The sequence below is a fragment of the Salvelinus fontinalis genome, chromosome 16 (assembly GCF_029448725.1).
Source record: "Salvelinus fontinalis isolate EN_2023a chromosome 16, ASM2944872v1, whole genome shotgun sequence".
NCBI lineage: Eukaryota > Metazoa > Chordata > Actinopteri > Salmoniformes > Salmonidae > Salvelinus > Salvelinus fontinalis.
The window spans coordinates 2,830,972-2,845,532 of NC_074680.1; the positions used below are offsets into that span (position 1 = coordinate 2,830,972).

A 14,561-nucleotide genomic window follows, 5' to 3' on the forward strand; every position below is an offset into this window, starting at 1 on the left:
ATATATTTTACACTGTTTGGACAGTAGTACTTTTATTTTATGATGTGAAGAAAATGTTACTTGTATTGAAAAGCACTATTCAATTTTTTTATTTTTTATTATTAAGATTAGAGTGCAAGACCCTGGCCGTGCCGGAATATCCATACTTGCGTTCTAAATAGTAGGCCGTTTGAGTCTGGGGAAAAAAATTTGTTTATTAGACTGCGACATTTAGAAAGTCGGGTATCCTTTAGATGCCATTCTAATTTCACCTTTGACAACAGCTGGTCAATTAGATATGGGGATGCGCTACCGAAATCAATGAATAGCGGGAAACAACGCAATTGCGCATGAAGCGTTCTCAGCATGTGTAAATAGAATCTTTATGCGACATTTTGGAAATCTAGTATGGTTTAAATGGCAGGATGATATACTTATTTTGACTCTTAAAACTGCATTCCAGCCAGTGTCTATTCCACAAGTTACCACCAGCTAAATCTATGACGTTAAAATTCCTATATACTCTGTTCCATCTGACTGCGCAACCCACTGTCTCATCAGCCTAGCCAGGCAATTTATAAACTTGATCTCCACTATCAAAAGGATCTAGATATTATCTCACATTTAATTTTTACTAACATTTAGTTTTCAACAGTGGAGATTTGTACACTGCTCAAAAAAATAAAGGGAACACTTAAACAACACAATGTAACTCCAAGTCAATCACACTTCTGTGAAATCAAACTGTCCACTTAGGAAGCAACACTGATTGACAATACATTTCACATGCTGTTGTGCAAATGGAATAGACAACAGGTGGAAATTATAGGCAATTAGCAAGACACCCCCAATAAAGGAGTGGTTCTGCAGGTGGTGACCACAGACCACTTCTCAGTTCCTATGCTTCCTGGCTGATGTTTTGGTCACTTTTGAATGCTGGCGGTGCTTTCACTCTAGTGGTAGCATGATACGGAGTCTACAACCCACACAAGTGGCTCAGGTAGTGCAGCTCATCCAGGATGGCACATCAATGCGAGCTGTGGCAAGAAGGTTTGCTGTGTCTGTCAGCGTAGTGTCCAGAGCATGGAGGCGCTACCAGGAGACAGGCCAGTACATCAGGAGATGTGGAGGGGGCCGTAGGAGGGCAACAACCCAGCAGCAGGACCGCTACCTCCGCCTTTGTGCAAGGAGGAGCACTGCCAGAGCCCTGCAAAATGACCTCCAGCAGGCCACAAATGTGCATGTGTCTGCTAAAACGGTCAGAAACAGACTCCATGAGGGTGGTATGAGGGCCCGACGTCCACAGGTGGGGGTTGTGCTTACAGCCCAACACCGTGCAGGACATTTGGCATTTGCCAGAGAACACCAAGATTGGCAAATTCGCCAAATTATAACAGGGGGTGGCCATACTATGTATAAAATGTGGTGTTTTTATTACAAAATGCACAATTCCTTCCAAATCTGCCTCACTATATAAAATGTGTTTCTGATTCTGACAAGTGTCCCAGAGAAGGCGAAGAAGTGTGAGGCAATAATGTACCTAATTGGGTCCCCAGGAGAACTAATCAGGTTGTGAGAGGCTGAGAGGGGCTGAGAGCACAGTGGGTCTTGGGGGTGCTAGTGACTGTCACCCCCAGCTGTGAGCTTCTGTTCTTGCCCCCGAAACATATATGACCGTCTCAAGAGAAGATCAGATACTGGGCATTTGCTGTTGTCAACAACAGCACTGACTGGGCTGGAAGATGTTGTTGTTCACTTTTGCAGAAATATAAGAAAACAGCCAGGACGGGATTCGTGATAAAGTGACATTAGCAGGACAATAGAAGGAGTTGTTTGTCAAGGCTATTAATCTGAGCAATGTAGATCACTGAATCAATATGTCAATATAGGTCTCTTTAAGAGGTAAGGCACAACAACAGGGCATGTCTGCACCATCCAAGGCTAACGGATTAATTGCCATTATATGCATACTGTCAACAGACATAATCTTCACTCATAAATAAAGCATGAAACAACACGTGATAATCATGTTTAGTTGATTTACTTTTGATTCATTTTGACAGACGTGTCATTGTGTGACTGACAGGCAACATGAAAATCATGTCTTCGAAAACATCTGAAATGACATGTATCAATATAGAACATGCACTTACCTGTGCAAAATAAAGATTGAGCAGACACAGAGTGAAGAATTGGAGGCATACTGGAAAACAGTACAAAAGCCAGTAAGGCAAATGCTCCAACTGGTTCGCTTGGACAACGTTCTTGAAGTAGAATGAAAACAATGTAGTCCTTAGCGCTGACCACAGCAAACAGAGAAAAAGAAAGACACTCTGGTAGCTGAAGCGCTTGTGTCCATAGTGCAAAATGAGCCAAAGTTGCAAGTAAACAAACACGAAAAGCAGCGAATATAGGATGGTATACACAATGGTGAGTCCGAGCTCCACAGACGGAGGAACCGCAGCTCGAATCGGTTCATCACTTGAGTCCGTTACAGACGTGAAAACACTGAGGCTGACCTGGTTATCTGTCAAGAACATAGCGAACGGATAAATCTAACATCGACGACTTAAATAAGCATATCTAATGTTTTATTCTAAAATAATAAAAAGGTCAAACTTTTGATGTAAAAAAAACAACCACTGAATAACAATAGCTCGAGCGCATAAAAACAACTACCCTAACGATATCTACCTTAATAAAACCAATGGTTTGCGACAGCATGGGTGACTTTCTAACATGGGTGACTTTACAGCTAGGTATAAAACAGAAGACAAACAAGAAAACACTCCAGGGGACACCCCCAATCTCAGCACAGCAGCTCCTCCGGAAAAAAAGGGGGCGTGATGCAGGGAGAGAGCAGCTGAGTGTAGCGGTTGTCACTAGTTACCCCAGCCACAAACTCAAAATTGGCAATATCATCAAAATTCATTAAAATAAAAATGAGCAGGTTAGGTTTAGGCATAGTGTTAGCAGTGTGGTTAAGGTTATGTTTAAGGTCAGGTTGAAAATAACATTTTAGGAAGATAAATTGTATAAATGGGCGGGGTTTAGGACTTGGTGGCTGTGGTAAGTAGTGACGACCAAGCGACTCTGCTGTTTAGGGGCCGCTTCTAGACCAATAACCGTGCACTGGCTCTCTTCCAACGCCATCTTGGCTCCCTTTTGATCACGTTCTGCGTTGAAATGCAACATCCTCAGAACCAAAATGGTGTCCGTTTCAGCCGAGAACGCCTTCTATAAGTCTCTCTCCACCCACTACTTCATCATTGGTCAGTGTGGTGCCCAGCCTCCAGAATCTTTCTTTTTAATTGGTTTGCAAAGATGTCAGTTCTAAAGGTGCAGCCTTCTTATTTTTCAATATCAAAATTAATTACTCTGATTGAATAGTTAATTGGGACTCAAGAAGATAAACAGCAACACAAAAATTGCATCCCTCTCTCACATGGGTAGTTTATCTACATAATCACCAAAAGCAATTAAAAATACAGCTCGTTACCAGGTAGTGTAAGTTGTTGAATAGCTAGTTATGTAAAATATTTCTGCAATGTACTAGAGTGCCCTTATCACGGCATTGAATTTAAATGCCCCTTGCCTGGCTAGCTAGCACTGGCACCTTTTGCTACATTGGTGTCAGGAGTCGTATGGCACCCTTGAGGCCCTCTGAGAGGCGTATACATGTGGGGGGCTTGATATGCCTATTGAACAGCGACCGTGCAACACCCTTCGCGTGTCTCCAACCTGGGTCTCCCAGTCCAATAGGGAGCAGTGGTTCACTCTGAGATCGTAATGAGCTTACCTAGGCATGGGTTGTTACAATACTAATAACAAGTCCTATTCATTATAATAGTATTATAACGACCATACTTTATAGTTGCCTTACCACCCCCAAAGGGGGATTATACCCTTATTGGGGTTGTGGCTGCTGGTTAGGGCATTCTTCATTTGCCCATGCATCTGGGGTTTGCAGCCCGCTAGTTACCTCATGCTATTCCCCTATTTCATTACAGTATGTTTGCCATTTGTAGTGTAGTTTTATGTTGTTAATGACACTATATTTGTGTATACTATTAACGTTGGTACCTTCTAACCCCACCGGGGTTTTTAATTTGAAGTAAATCCAACCATAGGTCTCTTCATTGAACAACTGGAGAAGTCAGCCGATGCTCTAGAAGATTATGGTATTTTAGTTGCTAAGGTATCCAACAAAAATCTTTATCCCTTGACTTTACAGATTTACTCCTGTGTACACCTCTGTCACGGCTGAGGACCGCCCCTATATATAGACCCCATGGCCGGGACACATGTTCTCTACATCATTTTTGAGGAGCTTCTAGCACCGTAGAGGATTCGAGTGATCCATATAGCTTACATAACCGTGGTTACATACATAACCTTCGTTATGTTTCACTTTATTGGATCACTCCAATATATTGGTATACCCGTACCAGATTTAGTCACCAGTGGCGAAGTCCCAGCACAGGATCGAGACGCAGGGGCCTTCAATGTGTAAGGGGGGTCCCGGCACAGTCCCCGGAAGGGGAGGCGACGCCCAGGACCGCTGAACCAACCGCAGAGGGAAGTGACACATCTACCCGATAGTACTTAGCAAAGGTGCAAGAGGAAGCCCAGCTGGCCGCAGCACAGATATCAGCGAGGGGCACTCCTCTCCGTAGAGCCCAGGATGCAGCCACACCTCGTGTTGAATGTGCCACCACAGATCCCAGCACTGGCCTGCCAGCCAGGCGGTATGCTGTCGTAATCACGTCCATGATCCAGTAAGAGAGCCTCCCAGCTCCCAGGACTCTCTCACCCTAGCAGACAAAGAGCTGGTCTGTTGTTCTGACTGACCGTGTCCGCTCCACATAGGTAGCCAGTGCCCACAAATGGCACAGCATGCCGGAGGGAGGCCCAGACTCCCCCGCCACTGACAGGGGGTCGTAAGCAGACAGCATAAAAGGGATGTTCACATCCCTGTCTGACAGAACAGCCGCAGACGATCGCTCCGCCATCCTGGTCCTGTCCAGCACAGCCTGGATCAGGGGAAAAGGGCGGAATGTGTGAAGTTCCAGCCCTGGCCAATCGTGAGCCAGAGCATCCAAGCCCAGAGGCCCTGGTGGCTCTGACATGGAGTACCACAGGGGGCAGTGTGCATTGTCCAGAGAGGCAAACAGGTCCACCTGTGCCCTCCTGATCTTGTCCCACAGGCGCTGCACCACCTGGGGATGTAGGCTCCAGTCCCAAGGTGGCGGCCCTCCCTCGAGAGCATATCCTCTGTCACATTCAGGATGACAGGTATGTGCACTGCACTGTGCGTAGGGACACTAGACTCCCTGAGCCCAGAGAAGGAGCTCCTATGCCATAATATGGAGGCGGTGGGACCTCAGTCCACCCTGATGGTTGATGTAAGCCACCACTGTGGTGTTGTACGTTCTCACCAGGACATGTCTTCCCTTCAGATGTGGCAGGAAAGACCGCAGGGCCAGCAGTACAGCTCGGAGCTCAAGTGCATTGATGTGCCTGCCGCTCCAAAAAGGTAGCCAACAGCCGCTGGCCGATCTGCCCTTGGTCACACCCCCAGCCGATCTGGGAGGCGTCTGTGCTGACCAGCTACCTGCGCCACATCCTCAGCATCTCCACCCCACCTGCGAGAAAGGAGCGTCAGCGCCACCTCAACAATGTCCTGAGGCACTGTGCCGTCACTTGTAGCTGGCTGTCATGGTGGCGCTTCGGGTGTAGCCGGTGGGATTTGAACCACTGTTGAAGAGGCCGGAGATGGAGCAGGCCCAGGGGAATCAGCAATAAGGCTGCCGTCAGCAAGCCCAACATTCGTTGGCAGGTCAGGGCAGATACCACCCGCCCCTGCCGAAAGTGGTCGAGGCAAGATAAGATCGCCTGATCCCTTCTGGTGGGTAGGCGTGCTCTCATGAGGAGCACGCCTGCCCACCAGTGGGCGTCAGATGACTCTTCTTGTTGTTTACAGTAATGCCCAGCCTGCCGACGTGGGTCAGGAGCATGTCTCTGTCTGACAGGACCTGGGTTGTGGTCGGGGTACAAATCAGACAATCATCCAGGTAATTGAGGATCAACAAACCTCGGGACGTGAGATGTGCCAGGACAGCACCGAAGGGAAGAACCATGAATTCGTAAGCCGTCCCTTCGAAAGCAAATCGGAGGTACTGCCAATGAGCTTGGTGAAAAGGAACATGGAAGTTATCATCCCTCAGGTCCAGTGTCACAAACCACTGGTCGCTGGACACGGCCTGTAGAACCCTACTAGCCGTTCTGATGTCTCGATCCTGTGGATGGCACCCTTTTCCTGGAGTGAAGAGATCTCCAGTCGCAGGGTTTTCTTCAAGGGGTCGGGCACCGTGGTGACATGAAGGCCCCTGAAGGATGGGGTCCAGCACCGGTACCCCTCGAGCATTGTGGACAACACTCAGGGGGACTCCACACCCTCCTCCCACTTTGCCCTTTGAAACCGGGAGAAGCGGCCGATGATGGGGAAGGGTATGTCAGGGGACCTGCTGGAGCCCTCCTCTCCTCTGGCGCCCGAGCGCCTGGATCCCCCAGGCACGACCCTATGGCGGTGACGGTTGACAGGTTGTTGCTCCACCGCATGCTGGGCCCCTCCCCGCTGTCGTCCCTCAGCCCGAGGCAATGGGGCAGGAGAGGGACCCCACCATTGTTTGGGTGCAGGTGGGTGGCCTGCCAAACGTCAGGCCTGGGGTGATGGTGGGGGATAAATGTGCTCTGGAGAGCAGCTGGCAGATGGGATTGGGCCAACCAGAGATGGAGACGGGAGGTAACCACCTGCGCCATGGCCCTTCCATTGGCGCAGGCCACATCCCTCTGGAGCATGGACAGCAGGCAAGACACCTCCATCACTTCCCGGAGGAGCTCCTCTGTGCCCTCCTGCAGCCGGGGCAACAGAGTCTGCAAGTAGCCCTGCAGCAGAGAGCGGAGGGATCCATATGTGGCTTTGAAGTCTGCATCAAAGACTCTGGGGGGTCCCGGCTTCAGTCGCGGGTTCCTCCTATAATCTCCCGGTTCGGGATGGAACATGGCAGCTATCATGGTGTCCATGGTCGGGTACTCCCAGAGGCAAAGTGACTCTGCGCCCGCAACATAACTCCAGTCTCTGCTGTGAGTCAGAAGCGCCCCATGGCAGAGGCCCAGCTCTCCTGCAAGGCCTCGCAGAACTCAGCAGAGATGGGGACAGATGGAGTCATCAATGTTTTATGTCCAGTGCAGTGGATACCCGAGTGAGAAGTCTCCTCATTGCCTCTCGAGCCGCTAGCGGCGATAGTACCCCGCTGCCAGCTTCTGATGGCCTGTCAGCCTGGTGGCCCCGCTCACGGTGGTGAACAGTGCCAGCATCGTCCCCCAGGAACAGCTTATCACTGGCCAACAGGGAACAGCTGTCGTCACCATCGAAGCTATCAACCTCCTGACGCAGGGCATGAGCACTCCTTTCAAGGTGGTCCCAGCGGTCCGACTCCTGCCCCCGTCCAGGACTGGCAGCAGATGGGCTCTGCCTGCGGTGGCTCCGGCCACGCTTCCTGTGAGGGGTACTGGGCCCAGTAGAGGGACTAACAGCTCGCTGGCGCACCCCTCCTGAGGGAGGGAGCTCATCCCCAGCCTGAGCCCGAGCCTGGCCGACCCACTAGCGCATGGCCAGGCGCAGGTGTTCTGAGAACACCACACAAAACAGGCATTCAGTAGGGCGCTCCACCGTCTTCTCCGCGTATCTCAAACCAAGGCAGTGCATACACGAGGTATGGGGATCGCCAGGGGGATGCCACCATCTCACCTGTCACAAAGGGAAGCCATAAGCTCTGCCAAAACAACAAGGCCACGAAGCAGGTGTCTGACGCCCTGGGAGAGCTTATTTTGTGACCCGCTTGGAGGAATAGGAACCCGGTGAGGGATAATTTACCCAGTACCTCTGCAAAAAACGGGGAAGACCGGTGTGGAAAAAGCAGGCAGACAAAAAAACAGCAACCAGGTAATGGATTTGATTTATTCGTTTTTTTGTTTTAGTTTTACGCCAAGTTTTATTTCTTTCATCACACTCCCAATGGGCCAGAAGTTTACATACACTCAATTAGTTTTTGGTAGCATTGCCTTTAAATTGTTTAACTTGTGTCAAATGTTTCAGGCAGCCTTCCACAAGCTTCCCACAATAAGTTCCTCCTCACAGACCTGGTGTAACTGAGTCAGGTTTGTAGGCCTCCTTGCCCGCACAAGCTTTTTCAGTTCTGCCCACACATTTTCTATAGGATTGAGGTCAGGGCTTTGTGATGGCCACTCCAATACCTTGACTTTGTTGTCCTTAAGCCATTTTGCCACAACGTTGGAAGTATGCTTGGGGTCATTGTCCATTTAGAAGACCCATTTGTGACCAAGCTTCAACTTCCTGACTGATGTCTTAAGATGTTGCTTCAATATTTCCACATAATTTTGCTTCCTCATAATGACATCTATTTTGTGAAGTGCACCAGACCCTCCTGCAGCAAAGCACCCTCACAACATGATGCTGCCACCTCTGTGCTTCACGGTTGGGATGGTGTTCTTCAGCTTGCAAGCCTCCCCCTTTTTCCTACAAACATAACGATGGTCATTATTGCCAAACAGTTCTATTTTTGTTTCATCAGACCAGAGGACATGGCTCCAAAAATTACAATCTTTGTCCCCATGTGCAGTTGAAAACCATAGTCTGGCTTTTTATGGCGGTTTTGGAGCAGTGGCTTCTTCCTTGCTGAGCGGCCTTTCAGGTTATATCGACATAGGACCTTTTTTACTGTGGATATAGATACTTTTGTACTTGTTTCCTCCAGCATCTTCACAAGGTCCTTTGCTGTTATTCTGGGATTGATTTGCACTTTTTGCACCAAAGTACGTTCATCTCTAGGAGAACGCGTCTCCATCCTGAGCGGAATGACGGCTGCGTGGTTCCATGGTGTTTATACTTGCGTACTATTGTTTGTACAGATGAATGTGGTACCTTCAGGCGTTTGGAAATTGCTCCCAAGGATGAACCAATTGTGGAGGTCTACAATTTTTTTCCTGAGGTCTTGGCTGATTTCTTTTGATTTTCCCATGATGTCAAGCAAAGAGGGACTGAGTTTGAAGGTAGGCCTTGGAATACATCTGCAGGTACACCTCCAATTGACTCAAATTATGTCACTCAGCCTATCAGAAGCTTCTAAAGCAATTACATCATTTTCTGGAATGTTCCAAGCTGTTTAAAGGCATCGAAGTCAACTTAGTCAACTTAGTGTATGTAAACTTCTGGCCCACAGGAATTGTTATACGATGAATTATACGTGAAATAATCTGTCTGTAAACAATTGTTGGAAAAATGACTTGTCATGCACAAAGTAGATATCCTAACCGACTTGCCAAAACTATTTGTTAACAAGAAATTTGTGGAGTGGTTGAAAAACGAGTTTTAATGACTCCAACATAAGTATATGTATACTTCCGACTTCAACTGTAGATCAAGCTATTCGGCAAGTTGTGTAAGGTAAATTACAGTTTGTGGCAGCAAGAGCCACCATCCCTCCGCTGCGGAGTGATACCATTATATTGGAGTGATCCAATATAGTGAAACATAACACATTATTTTCTTTGTGGATAGCACATTGTTGATTCTACTTAAAAATTTGACCCGCTTTCGTTGTTGACTCCACGATAGTAGCAAATAAGACAAATCGTCACTGACAGACTGTTATTACAAGATATGGGATGAGTTTTGGGATGGACTGCACAGGCTTGTTGTCAGTTGTAGTTTGGCTGCCAAAAGGCTGCTGTTAGAGAGACTCAGACTCCAGGTATTTTCTTTGATCACTTTGATTTGTTTAGCGCTACATGTACACTTACAGTATGTGGAGAGCAAAGTAAACAAACCTCTATGTTGTGAGAAATGTATTGTTTTCGACGTCGATGCATGTTTGCAGTTGAATTGTACTAATGAACACGTAGAAAAGTACTACACTGGAGAGAAACTCACGAAGACAGCTTATTTGTTCAAGTGTGGATTGTATATATATCTTGGATTGTAAGCATCTTGATTGACTCTTGTCCTAACAGTATGCATATTACACATCTACAGTATACAACGTAGTATTAAAACAGCCTATGTTTTGAGATGGGCAGAAGTCCAGTTTTTGTTTCTCAGTAAATGGACAATAAATGATCTATTCCATGTTGCCTTGTAGGGGTGCTAAAGTCGTCCTGAAGAGCTTCGACACAGACCTTGTCTTAGACGGGAACGCCATAGTGTATCACATTCTCTTGTGAGTACAGAGTTTGTAACATTGCCCCTAAACACTCGCTTGGGTGCCAGTCTGCTTCTGCTGTCTTGCCAATTTCTTATTGAATTGAATCATGAACAATATGTTTGGCTTGACAATGACAATGGAGTAGGCAAAAGCACAAACCAATCTGGGACCAGGCTACCTAAACCCTGATATAGGGTCAGATATTTTATAACCTCTAAAGTGGTTAAGGTTAGAATTAAGGGTAGGGTAATCTGATCCTAGATATTTGTTTTTATTTTTTTATTTCACCTTTATTTAACCAGGTAGGCCAGTTGAGAACAGGTTCTCATTTACAACTGCGACCTGGCCAAGATACAAACCTGGCCAAGACACAAACAACAACACAGAGTTACACATGGAATAAACAAACGTACAGTCAATAACACAATAGAGTGTGTGCAAATGTAGCAAGATTAGGGAGGTAAGGCATTAAATAGGCCGTAGTGGCGAAATAATTACAATTTAGCAAATTAACACTGGAGTGATAGATGTGCAGAAGATAAATGTGCAAGTAGAGATACTGGGTTGCAAAGGAGCAAAATTTTAAAATAACAATATGGGGATGAGGTAGTTGGATGGGCTATTTACAGATGAGCTATGTACAGGTGCAATGATCTGTAAGCTGCTCTGATAGCTGATGCTTAAAGTTAGTGAGGGAGATATGAGTCTCCAGCTTCAGTGATTTTTGCAATTCGTTCCAGTCAATGGCAGCAGAGAACTGGAAGGAAAGGAGGAATTGGCTTTGAGGGTGATCAGTGAAATATACCTGCTGGAGCGCGTGCTATGGGTGGGTGCTGCTATGGTGACCAGTGAACTGAAATAAGGCGGGACTTTACCTTGCAAAGACTTATATATGACCTGGAGCCAGTGGGTTTGGCGACAAGTATGAAGCGAGGGCCAGCCAACGAGAGCATACAGGTCGCAATGGTGGGTAGTATATGGGGCTTTGGTGATGAAACAGATGGCACTGTGATAGACTGCATCCAATTTGCTGAGTGTTGGAGGCTATTTTGTAAATGACATCGCCGAAGTCAAGGATGGGTAGGATAGTCACTTTTACGAGGGTATGTTTGGCAGCATGAGTGAAGGATGCTTTGTTGCGAAATAGGAGGCCAATTCTAGATAGAATTTTGGATTGGAGATGCTTAATATGAGTCTGGAAGGAGAGTTTACAGTCTAACCAGACACCTAGGTATTTGTAGTTGTCCACATATTCTAAGTCAGAACTGTCAAGAGTAGTGATGCTAGGCGGGCGGGCAGGTGCGGGCAGTGATCGGTTGAAGAGCATGCATTTAGTTTTACTTGCGTTTAAGAGCAGTTGGAGGCCATGGAAGGAGAGTTATATGGCATTGAAGCTCATCTGGAGGTTAGTTAACACAGTGTCCAAAGAAGGGCTAGAAGTATACAGAATGGTGTCGTCTGCAGGCCCTCCGATTTGACACACTGAACTCTGTCTGAGAAGTAGTTGGTGAACCAGGCGAGGCAGTCATTTGAGAAACCAAGACTGTTGAGTCTGCCGATAAGAGTCGAAAGCCTTGGCCGGGTTGATGAATACAGCTGCACAGTATTGTCTTTTATCGATGGCGGTTATGTTGTCGTTTTGGACCTTGAGCGTGGGTTTGGTGCACCCATGACCAGCTCGGAAACGAGCTTGCATAGCGGAGAAGGTACGGTGGGATTCTAAATGGTCGGTGATCTTGTTTGTTAACTCGGCTTTCGAAGACCTTAGAAAGGCAGGGTAGGATAGATATAGGTCTGTAACAGTTTGGGTCTAGAGTGTCGCCCCCTTTGAAAAGGGGGATGACCGCGGCAGCTTTCCAATCTTTGGGGATCTCAGACGATACGAAAGAGAGGTTGAACAGGCTAGTAATAGGGGTTGCAACAATTGCGGCGGATAACTTTAGAAAGAGAGGGTCCAGATTGTCAAGCCCAGCTGATTTGTAGGGGTCCAGATTTTGCAACTCTTTCAGAACATCATCTATCTAGATTTGGGTGAAGGAGAAGTGGGGGAGGCTTGGGCAAGTTGCTGTGGGGGGTGCAGAGCTGTTGACCGGTGTAGGGGTAGCCAGGTGGAAAGCATGGCTAATGTTATAGTTGGGGATGGAAATTTCTGAAATTTTTGTTGACCTTCCTAAGCCAGGATTCAGACACGGCAAGGACATCAGGGTTGGCGGAGTGTGCTAAAGCAGTGGAGAAAAAAAAACTTTGGGATGGAGCTTCTGATGTTAACATGCGTGAAACCAAGGCTTTTAAAGTTACAGAAGTCAACAAATGATAGCGCCTGGGGAATAGGAGTGGGACTGGGGGTTATAGGGCCTGGTTAGGATCAACTTCATTCAAGGTTCCTCCATTCAACTCTCACCTTAAGAACTCTGTTTTTCAGTCAGTGCCTGCAGAGTCAATGTCTTTGTAGATGGTGTGTCTCCAATCTCCAAGTAACATATAATGGAGGCAACTGATGGATTGATGTGTCACTTCAGCTAATCAATACTTTGAGCTTGGCTTTAGAGTGGTAAGCTGCTCCTCGCTTCAGCGGAAGCTTCTTCGCCTCTCTGTTAGGAAGGAGCTTTGGAAGCTTGTTAGCTGTGGAAGTTTGTTTATCCAGGAATGACTGCTCACTTTGCTTCAACTTGTCCGATACACAACACACTGACAAATAACCATAGCGTTTTAATTTGTGGGTTCATAATGGGGGGGAAAAACTCCTGCACAGTACGCTTGCAAAGTCTCTCATATTGATTGTGCTATTGTGTGACGCACAGTCAAATTATACCCTTTGAAAGCACAGTGTGAAGTTTGCCAAAACAGCAGACTATTACAATGGCTACCCCATGGATATTCTGTCAGAAATAAATAATCATAAAAAAGGCTCAAGAGTCTCCACAAGGCAGAATGTTGAATAAGCTGATATTTACACTTACTTTACCGGTTGCACATGCTGTTGGTCCTTTGAGGTAGGAGGTGGAGGTAGCGTATCTACAGGAAAGTGTTGTTTACCTGACTTTTTGCGGAACCAGTACTGTAGGTTCTGTTGTTTGTGTTTTCAATCTCCTGACGGATTGCATGTGCTGCACAATATGTAAACAACAGCTGAATGTAACCGAACTGTAGTCCATAAAAGTTTCCTCGCAATCAGCTGGAAGTGTCTGTAAAATGTACCAGCTGATTGCTTGGAACAACGTTCAGTCTGTGATTTGGTTAGGCTCATGTGGCATGTGACTTGCTTCAGTATTGAAAATAAAAAAACAGCAGACAACAGGTAAAATAAATTGAAATAAAGTTTGTTGAACATTCTGACTTGTAATAGGACTGCTTGGGAATCCTGAGCCTACATGTTAGAGACGAAAGTAAGTATTACACTCTCTGATTCTAAAAGAGGATACATGTGAAGGGACAATCTTTTCATTTGAACTATTGTGTTGCATGTAGCCCACCTACAAACAACCTGTAGGCTTCATTCCATGTCATTTGAGCAAGCCATGACACCCACCATATCAAATTGTTCTGAAATAATTTTGTTGTTGTTAGAAACAGATAAGATTAGCATTCCTGCAACATCATTTTGTTGAAATAGAATTTGATCCCCCACTTAAAGAACTTAACCCTAAATGCTCCTGTAAATCGCTAAATGACTCAAATGTAAATGTAATTTGTTGGGGCATGGACTCTACAAGGTGTCAAGCGTTCCACAGGTATGTTGGCCCATGTTAACTCCAATGTTTCCCACTGATGTGTCAAGTTGGCTGGATGTCCTTTGGGTGGTGGACCATTGTTGAGACACACGGGAAACATTTGAGGGCTAAAAACCCAGCAGCGTTGCAGTTCTTGACACAAACCAGTGTGTCTGGCACCTACTACCATAGCCCATTCAAAGTCATTTAAATATTTTGTCTTGCCCATTAACCCTCTAAATGGCACACATACACAATCAACGTCTCAATTGTCCTCCCCTTCATCTCCACTGATTTGAAGTGGATTTAAAAAGTGACAATAAGAGATTATAGATTTCACCCGGATTCCCCTGGTCAATCTGTCATGGAAATAGCATAATGTTTTGTACACTCAGTGTATAATATTCAATAAATATAGTACATAACATCCGATTTGGCCCCCAAAAATTTGAAAAATGTGTAAGACATGAGGATTCCAAAGAAATGGCCAAAAGTCACCCACGGACACCCCAGGCCAATCTCAACCAAACAATGAGTATACAGTATCAGTTCTCTATTGCAGTTCTCTATAAAAGTATTGCTTTTT

General features: G+C 46.3%; 1 protein-coding gene across 3 annotated transcripts in view; it reads right to left on the reverse strand.

Moving 5' to 3' along the window:
* Window positions 1-2,813, reverse strand: part of LOC129812529 (G protein-coupled receptor 137Ba-like) — a 66,969-nt gene extending 64,156 nt beyond the window's left edge. For all 3 annotated transcript variants that reach the window (XM_055864161.1, XM_055864162.1, XM_055864159.1), the window contains exon 1: window positions 2,133-2,813. In XM_055864161.1, coding sequence (XP_055720136.1) covers window positions 2,133-2,519 — 387 coding nt within the window. In that variant the 5' untranslated portion in view covers window positions 2,520-2,813. The remainder of the gene's footprint in view (window positions 1-2,132) is intronic.
* Window positions 2,814-14,561: the final 11,748 nt, after the last annotated feature.